Here is a 15,118-nt window from a genome sequence, read left to right on the forward strand (position 1 = left end):
AGCAATAAGGAGGCATTTTTGCCTTGCTCAGTTTTTCATCCCCACCCCTTCTCAAATGGTGCACTGGTGAGCAATCAGCAACAAACTTCCAAGAACAAGACTCAAAAGTAAGGCAAGGTCAATACAGGACAGACATGCCATTCTCCTGCAACTTGTGCACAGAAATTGCTCTTCATCTGAACATTTATGCCAAAGCCTTACCGAGATCATGCTCCCAATTATGCAGCTGTAGAGTTTGACAATCTCATCTTTGTCCAGCTTCTCATCTGCCATGTGTGTGTTGTAGATGAGCCGAAGCTGCATAAATGTAGCTATTAGGAACTGGTCAATGTGGCCAGACATAGCTTCTGCCTTGTCTTCCTGTCTGAGAACTTCATCAATCTAAGATTTAAAAACAAAACACTCAAGTCAACATAATGTAAACAGCACAAAAATAAAAACTCTTCTAGAGGAAAGGTCTTGCATCATGCTAATCCTTTTGCCATAGCACTTATATTCTAAGCTTTATCCTGAAATAAGTATCCATAGACTTCTATTGCTATTCCAAGTAAAAGCAATTATTGATCTTGCAGAGACCTACAATCTTACCCTGTATACAAAGGAAAACATAAATGCTGCATTACAGATACTGGAACTAACAGCTTTATGAAATCTTCTGGATGAAGTACTTGTAAGCAGTTAAAGCCACTCTAGAAACCTCTAAGTGCTATGAAGCAAGAGAATTTTTTTGCTGAGGATCAGTTTACATTTGAAAGTCAAGCCTCGCTGGCTTAACTGGCCTTTTGAAAGTTATAGCACAGATACAAAAGCAAAGAGATACTTTTTTTTTTCCTCAGTGCATCTGCACCAAGAGTCTATTCTATGTCATGCAACTGGAATTTCCATTGCTAAAGCGAGTCAGATGGCCCCTGTGCACTTGGTTTTGTCATCAGGGAGATTCTGAGCAGAGTCCACATCACCTGATGTGATTGCTCCACCACAGTGCAGCTCATCACCCTCGCAGACAAATAGTTTAGTACAGTGTGATTAGTTGCTGTCTTAATTCACTCACCTGTGCCAGGGCCTGGATGCTTGTATTTATATCACCACTGGCTACTTGGGAGATGACAAAATTGATAGTAGAAGCTGTGTTACTGTGCATGTCATCAAAGTGTGGGGACACAGCACGGATTCTGCAGAGTTGAAAACAGGATTCATTACTCTTTGGAGAGACAGCTCTAGTGTGCACTGAACTGGTGCAGGGGACATTATTTAATTCTTTCAAGAAAGTGATAATTTCTCTTAACACGTCTGTTGCACAAATTGTAAAGACACTGATAATACATTTACAAACTTAAAGCTTTTACTATAAAAGCACATTAGCAGAACTCAGTAGAAATAACTGCTCTTCAGATTCCATAACAGTACAACAGACCACTGACATCTCCAAATTATCTGACACTACTGTGTAAACAAGTCTGAATGCAGAAACTAGCACGGTCAGCTCAGCTTCTCAGAAGCAGCCCTACTGGTTTCACTCAGGAGTTAAAACTCAACTCACTTGGGCTCAGGAATCAAGACAGGCTCAAAGATGTCATCTAGTTTGTGCTGTACAAGTGCTGGCATCTCACATCTGACAGTACCGTTGTCATTTTCAATTTCATCAAGATCCAGCTGGAATTCCCGAGGAACCGTGTGCGCTGCCTCGGAGTGGCTGCCCATGCTGCGGTTCTGACTACAGAAACCAGGAGAGAGGTGTTTATTACACATACCCAAGAGGCAAGAGAACAAGCACTAGCATCCACTGGTAGCCCTAAAGCTCTCAGGACAGCACAGACTCTGAAGGTCTGATTTTATTCAAGCCCCCTAATCATCCCCTCTGCTTTTTCCCTGGCCTTTAGTAAAACAAGATTTTGTATGCCTGAAGAGCAGCTGCTGCTTTCTCTTGTAACCCATCACAAGCTGCCCTGCATCTGAGATTATTAGGCACTGGTTGGCTTTGAAAGTTACCTAGCACAGTTTAGAATTTGTGGAATACAGTAGTGAAGTTTGAGTGGCTTTTTCTTTTTTCAAATGATGAGCAGGACGTGTACCTACACAGCAACCTTGCAAGCTCGTCTGAACCTAGGACTGCCAGCATCTTGGGTTACATATCATATTTTCCAAGGAAATGTTGAATATATGCATCTCAAGAGCGACTTTTATTCCAAGATAACGAGCCAATGGCACAGAACAATGTCTGAGCTTTCCATTTCTGGTATTGTTGCCCCAGGCTCTACAAGTCACACATGCTCATGCAGTTCTGTGTGGTATGGCTGCCCTACTAAGTTCAGAACAGGGTGTAATCAACACCACGTTTAATGTAAACATAGGAAGTCCTCCCAATACTTCTAACAGCTGCCTAACATGGAACTGACGTGTCTGCCTCCGTCTTGATTTACAGTCACCTTGGCAGAAACCTGTATTTTTGGTTTCTTTATTTTCTTTAAGTCAGAAACCTGTAAATAACCTAGAGCTGGCCATGTTAAACCAGTCACCCTGAGGAAGGGACGACTAGGAGAGAAACTGAAACACACAAGAGCCTTGCTACCAAGGAGTTAGTGGGCAGTACTTACATCCTATAAGTGCGATACATAATTCTGTCCATGGAGAAGCAGTGAAAAAAGGCACAAGACCATTTAGAAAGATTTCAAGACAGACAAGACAAAAAAAGTTTCAGACATTTTGCTCGATATTATTCGGCCAATTTTCACAACATGCAAAGATGATGATACAAGAACTAAAACAAAACATTGCCAGAGGTGATATTAACACAGATAGATGCTAAGCAAGCTGCAGACCATAATGTGTCACCACATACTTGAGCTTGGAGGACATGTCCTCAGCTGGTGCCTTCCTCAGCATGCTGGCGTTAGCGCTGACGGTCTGAGCACGCTGAGGTTTCTCCTCTGCCTGCCTGACTGGAGCAGTGGAGGGTCTCTTGGCTGACCTCTTGATCCTTTCCTCCAGCATGCTCATGTCTTTCTCAGAGAGCTGTAATACACAACACTTGCACTCAGTTTGAGTTAGGCAGATTTCAGGGAGCTGAGGCACTCACTGCAGGTGTACCCCTTGTTACCGTATACAGAAGTTCTCTAATAACCAAGTGTAGGAACCATCGATACAACCAGAGCTGCAACCTAACAGGGCCCCTCTGGTCTGTCAAGCTGATACTTCAGGAGCTTATCAACCCATACTGAAAAGCTGTAATAGTGAATACAGCTATTGCTAGACTGTATAATTCCCAAGAAACAAGTAATCTTGAACTCAAGCTTTGGTACTATTATGTGTATCAACTGCTGCTTGCATTTCTAAAAAAGACCACCAAAAAGACCACCAAAAAGACCACCAAAAAGACCACCAAAAAGACCACCAAAAAGACCACCAAAAAGACCACCAAAAAGACCACCAAAAAGACCACCAAAAAGACCACCAAAAAGACCACCAAAAAGACCACCAAAAAGACCACCAAAAAGACCACCAAAAAGACCACCAAAAAGACCACCAAAAAGACCACCAAAAAGACCACCAAAAAGACCACCAAAAAGACCACCAAAAAGACCACCAAAAAGACCACCAAAAAGACCACCAAAAAGACCACCAAAAAGACCACCAAAAATTCCACCCACACACAAAAATTCCACCCACACACAAAAATTCCACCCACACACAAAAATTCCACCCACACACAAAAATTCCACCCACACACAAAAATTCCACCCACACACAAAAATTCCACCCACACACAAAAATTCCACCCACACACAAAAATTCCACCCACACACAAAAATTCCACCCACACACAAAAATTCCACCCACACACAAAAATTCCACCCACACACAAAAATTCCACCCACACACAAAAATTCCACCCACACACAAAAATTCCACCCACACACAAAAATTCCACCCACACACAAAAATTCCACCCACACACAAAAATTCCACCCACACACAAAAATTCCACCCACACACAAAAATTCCACCCACACACAAAAATTCCACCCACACACAAAAATTCCACCCACACACAAAAAATATCCACCCACACACACAAAATATCCACCCACACACACAAAATATCCACCCACACACACAAAATATCCACCCCCACACAAAAATTCCACCCCCACACAAAAAATATCCACCCCCACACAAAAAATATCCACCCCCACACAAAAAATATCCACCCCCACACAAAAAATATCCACCCCCACACAAAAAATATCCACCCCCACACAAAAAATATCCACCCCCACACAAAAAATATCCACCCCCACACAAAAAATATCCACCCCCACACAAAAAATATCCACCCCCACACACAAAAATCCACCCCCCCCCCCCCAAAAAACGAAACAAAACCAAAAAAGCTCCAAAAAACAAAACAAACCAAACAAAAAACAACCCACAATGAACACCAAACAAGGGAGAAATCCTCACACACCTTTTTATGTCCCCTATTAGGAGCCCAGACAGTGCTTTCAGGCTCTGGCCCCTACCACAGAAGCCAGGGGCCTTCTGAGAGTTGACCTGTTCAATATACCCATAACTGGACCTGAACACAAAGTAAACCAACAGCAGGGGGAATTCTGTGGGTCGTACTCTCCAGCATCCCTACGATTTGGAAACCTTCCTGAAAAGCCATGCATTTTGATTCCAGATGGACCACACTGAAGCTCAGAAACCCATAGTTAGAAAAGGCTGAATGGTTCAGGCAATACAGTTAACCTTAAAAATCCAAAACCAAATGGACTATGCAACACTGAAGGCAGCAAGAGTTGAAATAAGATGGGAATCTCATGCAGATAGTTCCCAAGTACCAGAGAAGAATCAAGTTAAGTTTCAACATTTCAGGATGTGGGGAAGAAGAAAAAAAAAAAAAAGCAGTTTTGTTTGCCTACACCATAAAACTACCAAGACAAGTGCTACTTATACAGCATTACTCTTTACAAACTATTCAGTTCACATGGAAATTAATGGTTTGCTCATTTCCTCCAATTTTATTTTTCATTCACGAACATCCAGGCAATACATCCCACAAATAACCAACTGATTTTTAGAGGATGCAAGCAAGTTGGAGTAGCATGTTCAACATTACAAACTGTTCCTCATACCGACTGCAAGAGGTACTGCCACCCACCACAACACAGTGCTACAGAAGTGGAAGGATTTGGGAAAAAAAAAAAAAAAATGATAAAAAACCTATTTCCAGCCATACTCACATTTCCAATCAGCTTGAAGACTTGGTCACCATGGACATTATAGACAGTGACAATGGTGTTGAGGGCAGCGTTGCGCACGGTGTTGTCCCTGTCACCAATGTGAGTTGCCATTTCCTTTAAGGCTTTCCCTGGGGTTGGCTGGCACACATTCATGCCATATGATTCAACCAGACACCCCAGCTCCTCCAGGCATTCTAAATGAAGCAAATGACAGCTGCATTCACTGCAGGGTACTGCCAATCAGAATGCTGATTATACACACAGTCCAAATGATTTATGGGATGAACAGTGAACCAGGAGTTCAGGCTGAGTCACACAGACAGCACCTGAAAGCTGTAGGCCATCCCTACACCCTTGAGATATTTCACACCAGCATATGTGAGCAATGTTACAGCTAATTTCACATCTAGGTATTTTAGACAGTTTTAAACTTGCAATACTATATTATGTACATAATTTAACTTTCTGGTTATATCAGGGTGAGTTATTTTCAGGCTGACTGGGGACTTGCTTGAACTACAAACACCACACCATAAATAATTTCTATTAAAGAATTGAGACAGATGTACAGTCTACAGACATTTCTTCCCAATTCTTATCACATGCACTGGTTGCCTTAGTTACTTGGCCAGTGGTACTGTCACTGTTCACCCCAGTACTGTTGCACTATGACAACAAGCCTACTCAAAGCAGATTCAAATTTGATGCTGAAAGTACAGTTTCATGGACTCTTCATCTCCATAAGGTAGAAAGTCACCAAAAATAAAAAGCAAAACAATACTACTTTAAAATCTGATCCTTTGAACACTTAGAAGCATTTCCATTAAATTATAAATAGACTAAATTAATTATACATAACTAACTCTCATGTTCCAGTAAATGTTATCATGCTATCATGCTGGGTTTTTCAAGATGCAAAATAAAGCAATTTGAAAGACTTTGCAATTGCCTAATTCATTGTGTCATTTCCCACCTGCACGCTGCTTTGAGTTTTTGGATTTTGTCCCCTCCATGATGAAAGTGAACATCTTGCTGGCTGGATAGATGAGACACATCCTGTTCAGAATGGCACGCACATCCCTGCGGATGACATCTTTTGGCTCTCCTACCTAGTAGGAAAATGAAAAAAAAGAAACCAGAATTGATGAAATACAGAATATTTTAAACAATCTCATGACACTGTTGATTCGTCTAAATATTAGGAGAGCCAGAATTCATCTTAATGCAAAAATCCCTTTTAAGTGACTTTATGGCAAATATGCAACACACAACCATAGAACCATTAAGGTCTTAAGACCCAAAGATCATTGAGTCCAACCATTTACCTTGCACACTACCAAGTCCACCACTAAACCACATCCCTAAGCACCACATCTGCACAGCCTTTAAATACCTCCAGGGATAATGACTAAAACCCCTTCCCTTATCCAGAACTTGATAACCCTTTCCATAAGAAAATTCTTATATTTTTTTCCTTTTTCTTCTAATATCCAATCTAAACCTCCCCTGGTGCAACTTGAGGCCATTTCCTCTTGTCCTATTCACTTGTTACTTGGTTGGAGAGACTAATATTCACCTCAATACAGCATCCTTTCTGGTAGATGTAGAGACCAATAAGGCTTTCCCAGAGCCTTTTTCCACACTAAACAACCCCAGTTCCCTCAGCTGCTCCTCAGAAGACTTGGTTCTCCAATCCTTTCACCAGCTTCATTGCCCTTTCTCTGGGCTCACTACAGCACCTCAATGTCTTCCTTGCACTGAGGGGCCCAAAACTTGAGATGCAGCCTCACCAGTGATGATCACAGGGGGACAATCACTTCCCTAGTCCTGCTGGCCACACTATTTCTACAAATCAGGATGCTATTGATTTTCTTGGCCACCTGGGCACACTACAGGCTTGCATTCATCTGCCTGTTGACCAACACCCCCAGGGCCTTTTCCTCAATCCTGTAGTGTTGCAGGGGGTTGCTGTGGCCCAAGTACAAGACCTGGCATTTGTTGAACCTCAATCCAAGTGGCCTTAGCCCATCAATCCAGGTCCCTCTGCCGAGCCTTCTTCCCTCAGGCAGATTAACACTCCTGCCCAATTTGGTGTTTACAAACTTACCAAGGGAGCACTCAGTCCCTCTTCTGATAAAGATATTAAGCAAAACTTGCCCCAGTAAATGAGCCCTTGCAACCAGCTGCCAACTGGATTTTATGTCATTCCCAATGCATTTGGAATGAACATACTGCAGTTTTTGATGGTGTCCTGCAATATTCCTCATGAAAAATAAAAGCAGTTTCTGTACCTTTAGGACAAGGTATGGGATGAAAGAGGATGCTTCATTTTCTGTAAGGTGATATTCCTCTTGACTCAGCATATGGAAAAGTAGTTTAAGATATTCAAGTGCTTTCATCAGAACACTTGTGTTGGTATCAAAGAACCTCAGGGTAAGCCATTTTAAGATGAGATCCAGGCAGCTGATGACTCCATCTTTTTCACTCTCCAAGTGCTTGAAGTGGGAAAAAAAAAACCAACCAAAAACAATGAAACAATGGAGTTTGTGCAAAATGAAACAGACTGTTCAAAAAAAGAAGAGACCAACTAAAAGCTCAAAACTCTGCTTCCTAAAGTGGTCTATATTTAGTAGATGATTCCTAGAGTTGTAGGAACTCGTTTTTAATGTGTATCTCCTTTTGAAATTCTAAGAGAAGCCTCAGTGGGGAAATTTTCCCTTCTCCCAGCTTATCATTCTTCTGACCTATCCATAAGGTCATGTTTCAACTTCACAGAACAATGACCTCAGAAAATTGCTATTTGGTTTCATTCAAGCAGAATCTTTCAGAGCAGAGAATAATTCTATACAACATTATCTTGTACCACAGATCCAAACTCACCTCAATCATAACAGCCAGTGCTTTGTTGTGGTGCTGAAAGTCTGCATGAAACATCTCATCCTGGAGCCATTTTGCCACACAACTGGACATCTGAGTTTTTAGCTGCTCAATATATTCATCACGAGGAGTAGTGAAATTCCATTTTAAAACCTGGAACAGGAAGCATTAGGAACTCAAAGCAGAATTACCTTTTCTCCCTGGAAGAATCTGCAAACTGCACACCTTTTAAGTTCTGCTTTAGAATTTATTTTTAAAGTGTTCCCACGGGAAAAAAAAAAAAAAAATCACAATTATTACCCCTTAATCAAATTATTGGGGGGCTCCTTGGGGGATGGTTTCTTTCTGGTTTATTGTTTGGGGTTTTTTTTTGTTCTTTAAGCTTTTTTTTTTAAGCTATAGGTAGGCCTAAAGACTAGCAAGATACAAATAACAAGCATGTTTTAGATAATAGAATTTCACAACAAAAGAACAAACCTGGTAAGTGGTACTGTTTGAAGTTAGCATATTAAAGCATTGACAGTGTATTCTAGAATTCTGAAAGTGATACTTCACAACTAAAAACAAATCTCTTGAAAGCTGTAAAAAGTTGGTTTTTGTGAGGTGCATAAAGCCACAAAATTTGGAAATAAGAGAAACACCACAGTAAACCAGATATTGGCTTGTGAAAGTCAAAAGGATGGACAGAGACTGCACTTTCATGTCACAGCATGCTTGATTGGAAATAAAAACCCAAAAGAATTAATTAAAATTATGCTCCTTCAAAACTTGTGAATACAGATTTTTCTCACCTTCAGAGCTTTCTCATCTTTCATCCTTTGTTCCTTTCCATTTGGGACTATGATAAAAATAGGACCTGATTTATCATCATCTTCCTTCAAATTAGGCTTACTTAGCACTTTCTTCCCCTGGACACCCTGAAAAAAAAAGCAAAATACTAACAAGCAAGGCAAGACGTGTATGTTTCAGTTCCAGCAACTGAAAGCATTAGACATCAGCCAACCTCATGCTGTGTAACAAGAGCCAGAGAGAAGCTGGAAGAATAATGCTGATTAGCATTTTGAGAGGATGTGCTCTGCTGCTGTGGAAGCAACACCAGTGACAGTGTGCAGTAGTACCCTGTGAAATGTCACACAGCACTCAACCAGTGCAGCAGCCACCCACACACACCCCTGGGACCCAGAGTGGTACCTGTTTGATAGATTTGCTCTTTGTCACACTGGTACTGCCTTTGCTGAGGTTTGTGTTAGCTTTGGACAGGCTGGTATTGCCCTTGGACAAACTGCTATTAACATCTGACTGCTGTAAATAAGCCACAGAAAAGGCTTTGTTGTTACACAGCTATTTAATCTTAAATTACCATTCCAAGCCTTTTCCTGTGTTGGAAGCAAAGGCATTAACTCAGAGTTTTGTCAGAATGCTTAGGCAAATCTACATTCTTCAAGGTTTGTTCAGTTTATTCTCACCAGGAATCTGGACCTACATCAAATGTTCTCATTACAGCACAACTTTAGACAGTGGGACTGTAGAAACAATTGTTTTGTTTTAAAAAAGCAGCATACACAAAGGAAAAACTTGAAAAGCAACAGCAAGAAAAATTACTGTAATACAAAGCAACAGAAAAACAACTGCAAATTCAAATGGAATTGGTTGAGACTATTATGATGCATTTAAGCATCTTCCTTCCCTTTCTGCACTTGTGATTGAGAACATTCTACCATTCATTAATTTCTTCTGATACAGGAGCTCAAAATTGCTGTTCAAAGCATAATGGTAGAACTGCAAGGGTAAGAATGAATTCTCAACAGCATGAGACCAAGGAGGCCAAGGAGATTTAGAGCATGGGCTGAGCTGCTCACAAGACTGCATTTTGACAGACTTTAAGAATAAAATAGGTAATGAAAAAAGCAGGAGTTAAATAAGTGATAAGGGAATACATTTGTCATTTGAGAACTCAGACAGGCATGAATATTCTCAGCAAAAGGAGTCCCTACAGCATGGGTTATAGTCTACCTGTAAGGCATTAACAAACCACAGCTATTAACTTCACGTCATGATTTTACACAAAATTAAACCAACATACCTTAGCTTTAGAGGACACTCCTCCTGCTTTGGCTTTTTTGGGATCAGGCTTGGATTCCATGGCATTGGACCCCAAATCTTCAGCAAGTGCTGGAGAAACAATAGACCATTTTTAACTACCAACAAGACCAAATATTTTAGGTCAGCACAGTTTTCCATTCTTAGTAGAGAAAAAAACCTGTTCATTGACCATATTCCTGTCACACAAATGCTGGCAGATTTTAGACCCATATAAGAAACTCCTGACATTCCATGTTAGCATACAAAGTTTTCATAATTAAGACCATAATATCTTAGGAAATTTGTCATTATCAAAACAATGCACACACAAATTTTGCTAGCTAATGCCTAGAGCTGTAACTGAACCCAGCTTGAGCAGGCAAGTTCTGCCTGCTACAGAGAGGGGTAGGGCAGGACAGCTTCAAATCACCTGGCCCCTAATCCCATCATCCTCTCTGTAGAGTCAGCACAAGCATTCTGGCAGCCCCACAGTGAACTAACTGCACTGAGGAAATAGTCCAGATAAAAACTAATGTGAAAGCATTTTTTAAAATGCAATGTTAAAATCAGACAAGTATTAGAAAAAAAACCTAAAAAAACCCCCCAACACACCCCTAGCCTATGGGTTTTAGCTTCAGTACCAAGCAGGTATTTTCAAAGATGAGCTGACAGATGGTCATATGGAAAAGAAAAACCTTTCTAGACTGGAAGTTGGCTCAACTGTAATTAAAACCAGAACTGCAGATAGAACTCACATCACACAGCTATTTGTAACTCTAATCATGTTGAATTCCCCTCCTCCTAATTATGTTTCTTCCTCTGACATGCCAAAAAGCTTCAAAAAATTCACAATTTTCTCTGTAATTTTCCAGAATATAAGAGAGGTTACCTGATGCAGGTTGGAATTTGGCTGGAGCTGCTCCCCCTACCACTCTGGAAGATGCTTTAGCAGGAGGGGCTGGTTTGGCTGGCATGTTGGCTTTGGCTTTGTCAAGCATGGCCAGTACCTGGTCTTTGGAAGTTGGCTAGAGAACAGAGAAAAAAAAGAAGTGATAAATTTGGAAAGATAAGTGATCCTGATTACGAACACATGCCAAAGAAAAGGAAAACAAGAGTATTTGAAACAAACTATTCTTGGTTTAGCATCTTCCATGACACTTAAATTAAACCAAACTTTTCAGAGAATTCTGTTCCGAGATAAAACACCTTTCCATTAGGTTTCTTTCACAAGTTTTATGGAAACACTGTGAACCAGCAACCTGTTCTAGGTGAGCAGTCCCATGACATTAATGAGTACCCCAGCAACGATTCAGCACTCAACAGTCCATAGGAGATACCAAACTGCTGGAAGCCATCCAAAAGCATGCATTCAAAATTGGATGGTAACAGATGTGAAAGCTGCCTGGCAGGCAGATTTTTTCAGAAGAAAAACAAGAGTCAATAAATGTCAAGGTCCTGAAGTGATGAACCTGTGGTGGCCATGGCTTCCTGGAAGCAGAAGAAGTTTTAACTCATGGCCTCCTTATATTATTTTCAGTCCCTCCTGAAAACATTCAGTGCAGACAAACTCACATAAGCCAAGGGAGCACCCCATGAGATTGTGTGATCTGTTCATGTAGCCTTGAAAGAGTGGGCACTACCTAACCTTAGTGACAGAAATACCTTCAGCTTGCCAGTGGCTTTTGCCATCTTCTCAAAGCCCAGATGCATCATGAAGAAGGGCAGAGCATCCTGAGCCTTTTTGCGCACATCCCCGTTCCGATCTTCGAGGCAGGAGTAGAGGTGAGGCACACACAAGAGCAGGTCAGAAGGGACAGAACGTAGGGTGGGCAACTTCTCAGCCAGCCAACCAAGAAGCTGAAATGAAAAGTTTTAAAATAAAAAGCTTTTGAAGTGCTCTCAGTGCTCTGACAAGACACAAGAGCCTGAAGAGGTCCTTCATGTACCTCTATTGAAGTAAAAAAACCCCCACCCCAACCCTTCCTTGCATGATTCTTAACAAACATCAACTTCCATGCCAGCAACTAAAAAAAAATTAATATTGTGTGTTAAAAATTAATATGTAGCAATAATAATAATAATTATAATTAAGTATTAATTATTAATAATAATTAATAATGTGTTAAAACACATCTATCTTAAAGCTTGGAGTCTGGTATATAAAGACTGCATTGGGTTCTTCCTTCTTTTTGAAAGGAAGATCAGAACTTCATCTGTATTTTATCAGTCTCAAATATATGAATACCTCTGCTTCAGGTCTGGTCTCCATTACCATGGGGTCAGTTTTAGGGAAAACACACCAGATCTCAAAATGTTGATCAAAACAGATCTGTTTCATTTCAGAAGCACTGAAATCTGAGGGACAGCTACCATGCAGGAAGAAACTCACTATTAGCCTTCTGCAGTTTAACAATTTGGTGTCAGTATGAAGAGAGCTGTGTGTTTATTCATGCAGTAGTAGCATTGGGTCATTTCAGTCTGCAGAGACTGAGTCCAAAGAAAGTAAATTTTCATTAGATGCACATGAAGAAGAAGTCTACTTAACAGAAGTTTACCTCTTGTCTTAAGAAAGGATTTTCTTTTTTGAGCTCTTCAGACAGGTCTTCCCCTTCCAGCCACTCTTTCATACCAGTTTGTTCAGCCCAGGCATTCACAGTTGCCAGTGCAGCAGCACGAACATTATTCTGTAGCAAGAATAAGTTTTAAGAAGAATGATGCTAAAGAGGGGTCAGAAGATTACATCAAGAGGCAACAGATTCATCCTTCCCATGAAAGGAAAAAGCTTTTACATCACAGGCTTTGAAATCTCCATTTTATTCACTGCTTGAGAAGTCTAAGCTTCAGAAGAATTTCACTTTACTGTTGTTATCAGCTGCAGAAATTTAATTGGACACTAATCTACCATTATTTTTTTTAAGAAGTAAATTTTAAGAGGGATAAAGGTATCTTTAAAAGCACTTTGTGACTACTACCATTCATTGATGAGAATTTTGGGAGTCTCCTAACTCTAAAACAAGCTAAAGAATACGGTTAGTTATTTATGTAATGTTAAAAATAGACATCCATAAATCAAGGTAAGTGGGTTACAGAGCCTCTTCTTTAGGACACATATGAAAAAAAGTCAACTCAGGAAGAGGGGAGCCCTCTAGCTCCTACCAATTTCAATCTTCAGTGTTTTTTCCCAAGCAAAATTTGGAACAGTAACAGAACCAATTTTAAATGCAAAGGTAAACATCCAGGCATGTATGTAAATAAGAACTGAGCATCCTTAGAAATAATTTTCTCATCTTTAATTTCACTGAAGAAATCAGTTACTACAGGTGAATACATGCTCCTTGGTCTCTTTGACAAGGCCTTGGTTCCCATCACCCAAACTTAATATCTTTGCTCATGTTACAAGCTGATTTTCTTGAACTACTCAGTAGATTTTGATGTAACATATGGACTATTTCAACTCTGACATTATACAAGCTTCAGTGTTAGTTCCAAACATCCTGACTCCACCTACAGTTCAAAGGCCTCCTAACAGTGACACAAAGAAAAACAAAGTACACTGGAGTCCACACTAACAAATTAAAAAAAAGGGAAAAAAACAACATAAAACCAAGCATTCTACAAACAACTTTACTAAGCAAGCCTGGCTAGTGTCTAACAGTGTTTTCAGCACTAGAAGTATGGATACAGTCACCATATTCCATTTAAAAGCTGAACATGACACTGACTGGATTTATTTACAAGCAGGAGAGTCCATCTCAGGCAGAATATTTATTCAGGTGCACATTCCTAATTTGGATAACAGGGCCTTCATTTGTGCAAGGGAAAAAAAAATTGTAGCTTCTGAACAAGCTTGAACTCCCATCCATGTCTCAAAAGCAACAGTTATTGTCAGGCATGACTCATGAGCAGCAAAAAAGAAAGTGATCTTCTTACCTTACTGTCTCCTAGGACTGTAATGACAGGAATACCCAAATTTTTCACATGCTGTTTGATACTGGGGCCCATTGCAGTTGCCAGCTGCTGAAGAATGCTCAGTGTTTGTTGCACCTGCACATAAACAAAAAGGCTCTGAAGAAAATACCATGACAACCATATAATGTGTGCAAAACTTAAGTCATATGAAGAAAAGCAACACTACTGCACACCCACACTTTTACTTGAGAATGTCTGCCCAGTAGTGTCTATTTCAGACTCCAAATTCATTACACAGGAAAATTTTTTTTTCTATATTCTGAGTAAACTAAGTTCAAAATATTTCCAAAGAAGGGCCACTTCACTTTTGTAAATTATTCAAGCTTCATTTTTGGCTTCTTTTGGTTGTTTATTTTGTTAGGTTTATTTGCATTATATTCAGAGTAGAGGTCGACTTTTCTTTCTTTGAAGACTTTTTTTAATACAAAGCAAAGACAAAGGTAAAAATTCCTAAAAATAGGCAAGTACACAGCCTAGAAATACACAGTTCACTGTTTTCCAGATGCTGATTCCACTCTAACACCATAACAAACAGTCTGATAAGCAGGATTCAGAAGTCATAAATAGTTTGTCTTCAGTTCTAACCTGGAAATAGCTGAAACAGGATTTTCAACAACATACCAAAATCTTATTGGAGTCATTAAGACGACTCTTCAGAGCAGCTGGAAGTTCTCCTATGTTTGGCTGTATGAACTTAGCATCATTTATTATGCTTGTCACTTCATCTAGACCTTCTTTTCTGATCTTCCAGTTTTTGTCCCCAATCTTAGACACCAATTCAGCTGTGATCTTATCACTGTAAAAGAAAGAAGGTAAAAAGCTCATTATCTTAAGTGTCTTTTAGTATTTCAGTGCTTTAACATCAGATTTATGCTTAGGAAGTGTTTATAAAAGCCAAGTTTTGAATTGCAAGTTTTTTAATTGCCTTCAGGTTGTAGAATTCAAAC

General features: G+C 40.0%; 1 protein-coding gene and 1 non-coding gene across 8 annotated transcripts in view; both read right to left on the reverse strand.

Moving 5' to 3' along the window:
* CKAP5 (cytoskeleton associated protein 5) overlaps nt 1-15,118 on the reverse strand; it is a 48,867-nt gene that overhangs the window by 6,222 nt on the left and 27,527 nt on the right. For 3 of the 7 annotated variants that reach the window (XM_071744820.1, XM_071744817.1, XM_071744819.1), the window contains exons 22-38: nt 14,793-14,967; nt 14,133-14,246; nt 12,758-12,886; nt 11,865-12,059; nt 11,092-11,227; nt 10,204-10,292; nt 9,312-9,422; nt 8,912-9,037; nt 8,124-8,273; nt 7,535-7,738; nt 6,217-6,352; nt 5,244-5,437; nt 2,840-3,012; nt 2,595-2,618; nt 1,541-1,714; nt 1,052-1,172; nt 202-381 (exon numbers count right to left, since the gene is read on the reverse strand). In XM_071744820.1, the coding sequence (XP_071600921.1) occupies nt 202-381; nt 1,052-1,172; nt 1,541-1,714; nt 2,595-2,618; nt 2,840-3,012; nt 5,244-5,437; nt 6,217-6,352; nt 7,535-7,738; nt 8,124-8,273; nt 8,912-9,037; nt 9,312-9,422; nt 10,204-10,292; nt 11,092-11,227; nt 11,865-12,059; nt 12,758-12,886; nt 14,133-14,246; nt 14,793-14,967 (2,431 nt within the window). The remainder of the gene's footprint in view (nt 1-201; nt 382-1,051; nt 1,173-1,540; nt 1,715-2,594; nt 2,619-2,839; nt 3,013-5,243; nt 5,438-6,216; nt 6,353-7,534; nt 7,739-8,123; nt 8,274-8,911; nt 9,038-9,311; nt 9,423-10,203; nt 10,293-11,091; nt 11,228-11,864; nt 12,060-12,757; nt 12,887-14,132; nt 14,247-14,792; nt 14,968-15,118) is intronic. The other 4 variants (XM_071744823.1, XM_071744824.1, XM_071744822.1 and 1 more) reach the window with 3 other exon arrangements.
* On the reverse strand, nt 892-1,002 carry LOC139797216 (small nucleolar RNA SNORD67). The gene has a single exon (XR_011726355.1). It is a non-coding gene; the product is annotated as a small nucleolar RNA SNORD67 (small nucleolar RNA).

The sequence above is a fragment of the Heliangelus exortis genome, chromosome 5 (genome assembly GCF_036169615.1).
Source record: "Heliangelus exortis chromosome 5, bHelExo1.hap1, whole genome shotgun sequence".
NCBI lineage: Eukaryota > Metazoa > Chordata > Aves > Apodiformes > Trochilidae > Heliangelus > Heliangelus exortis.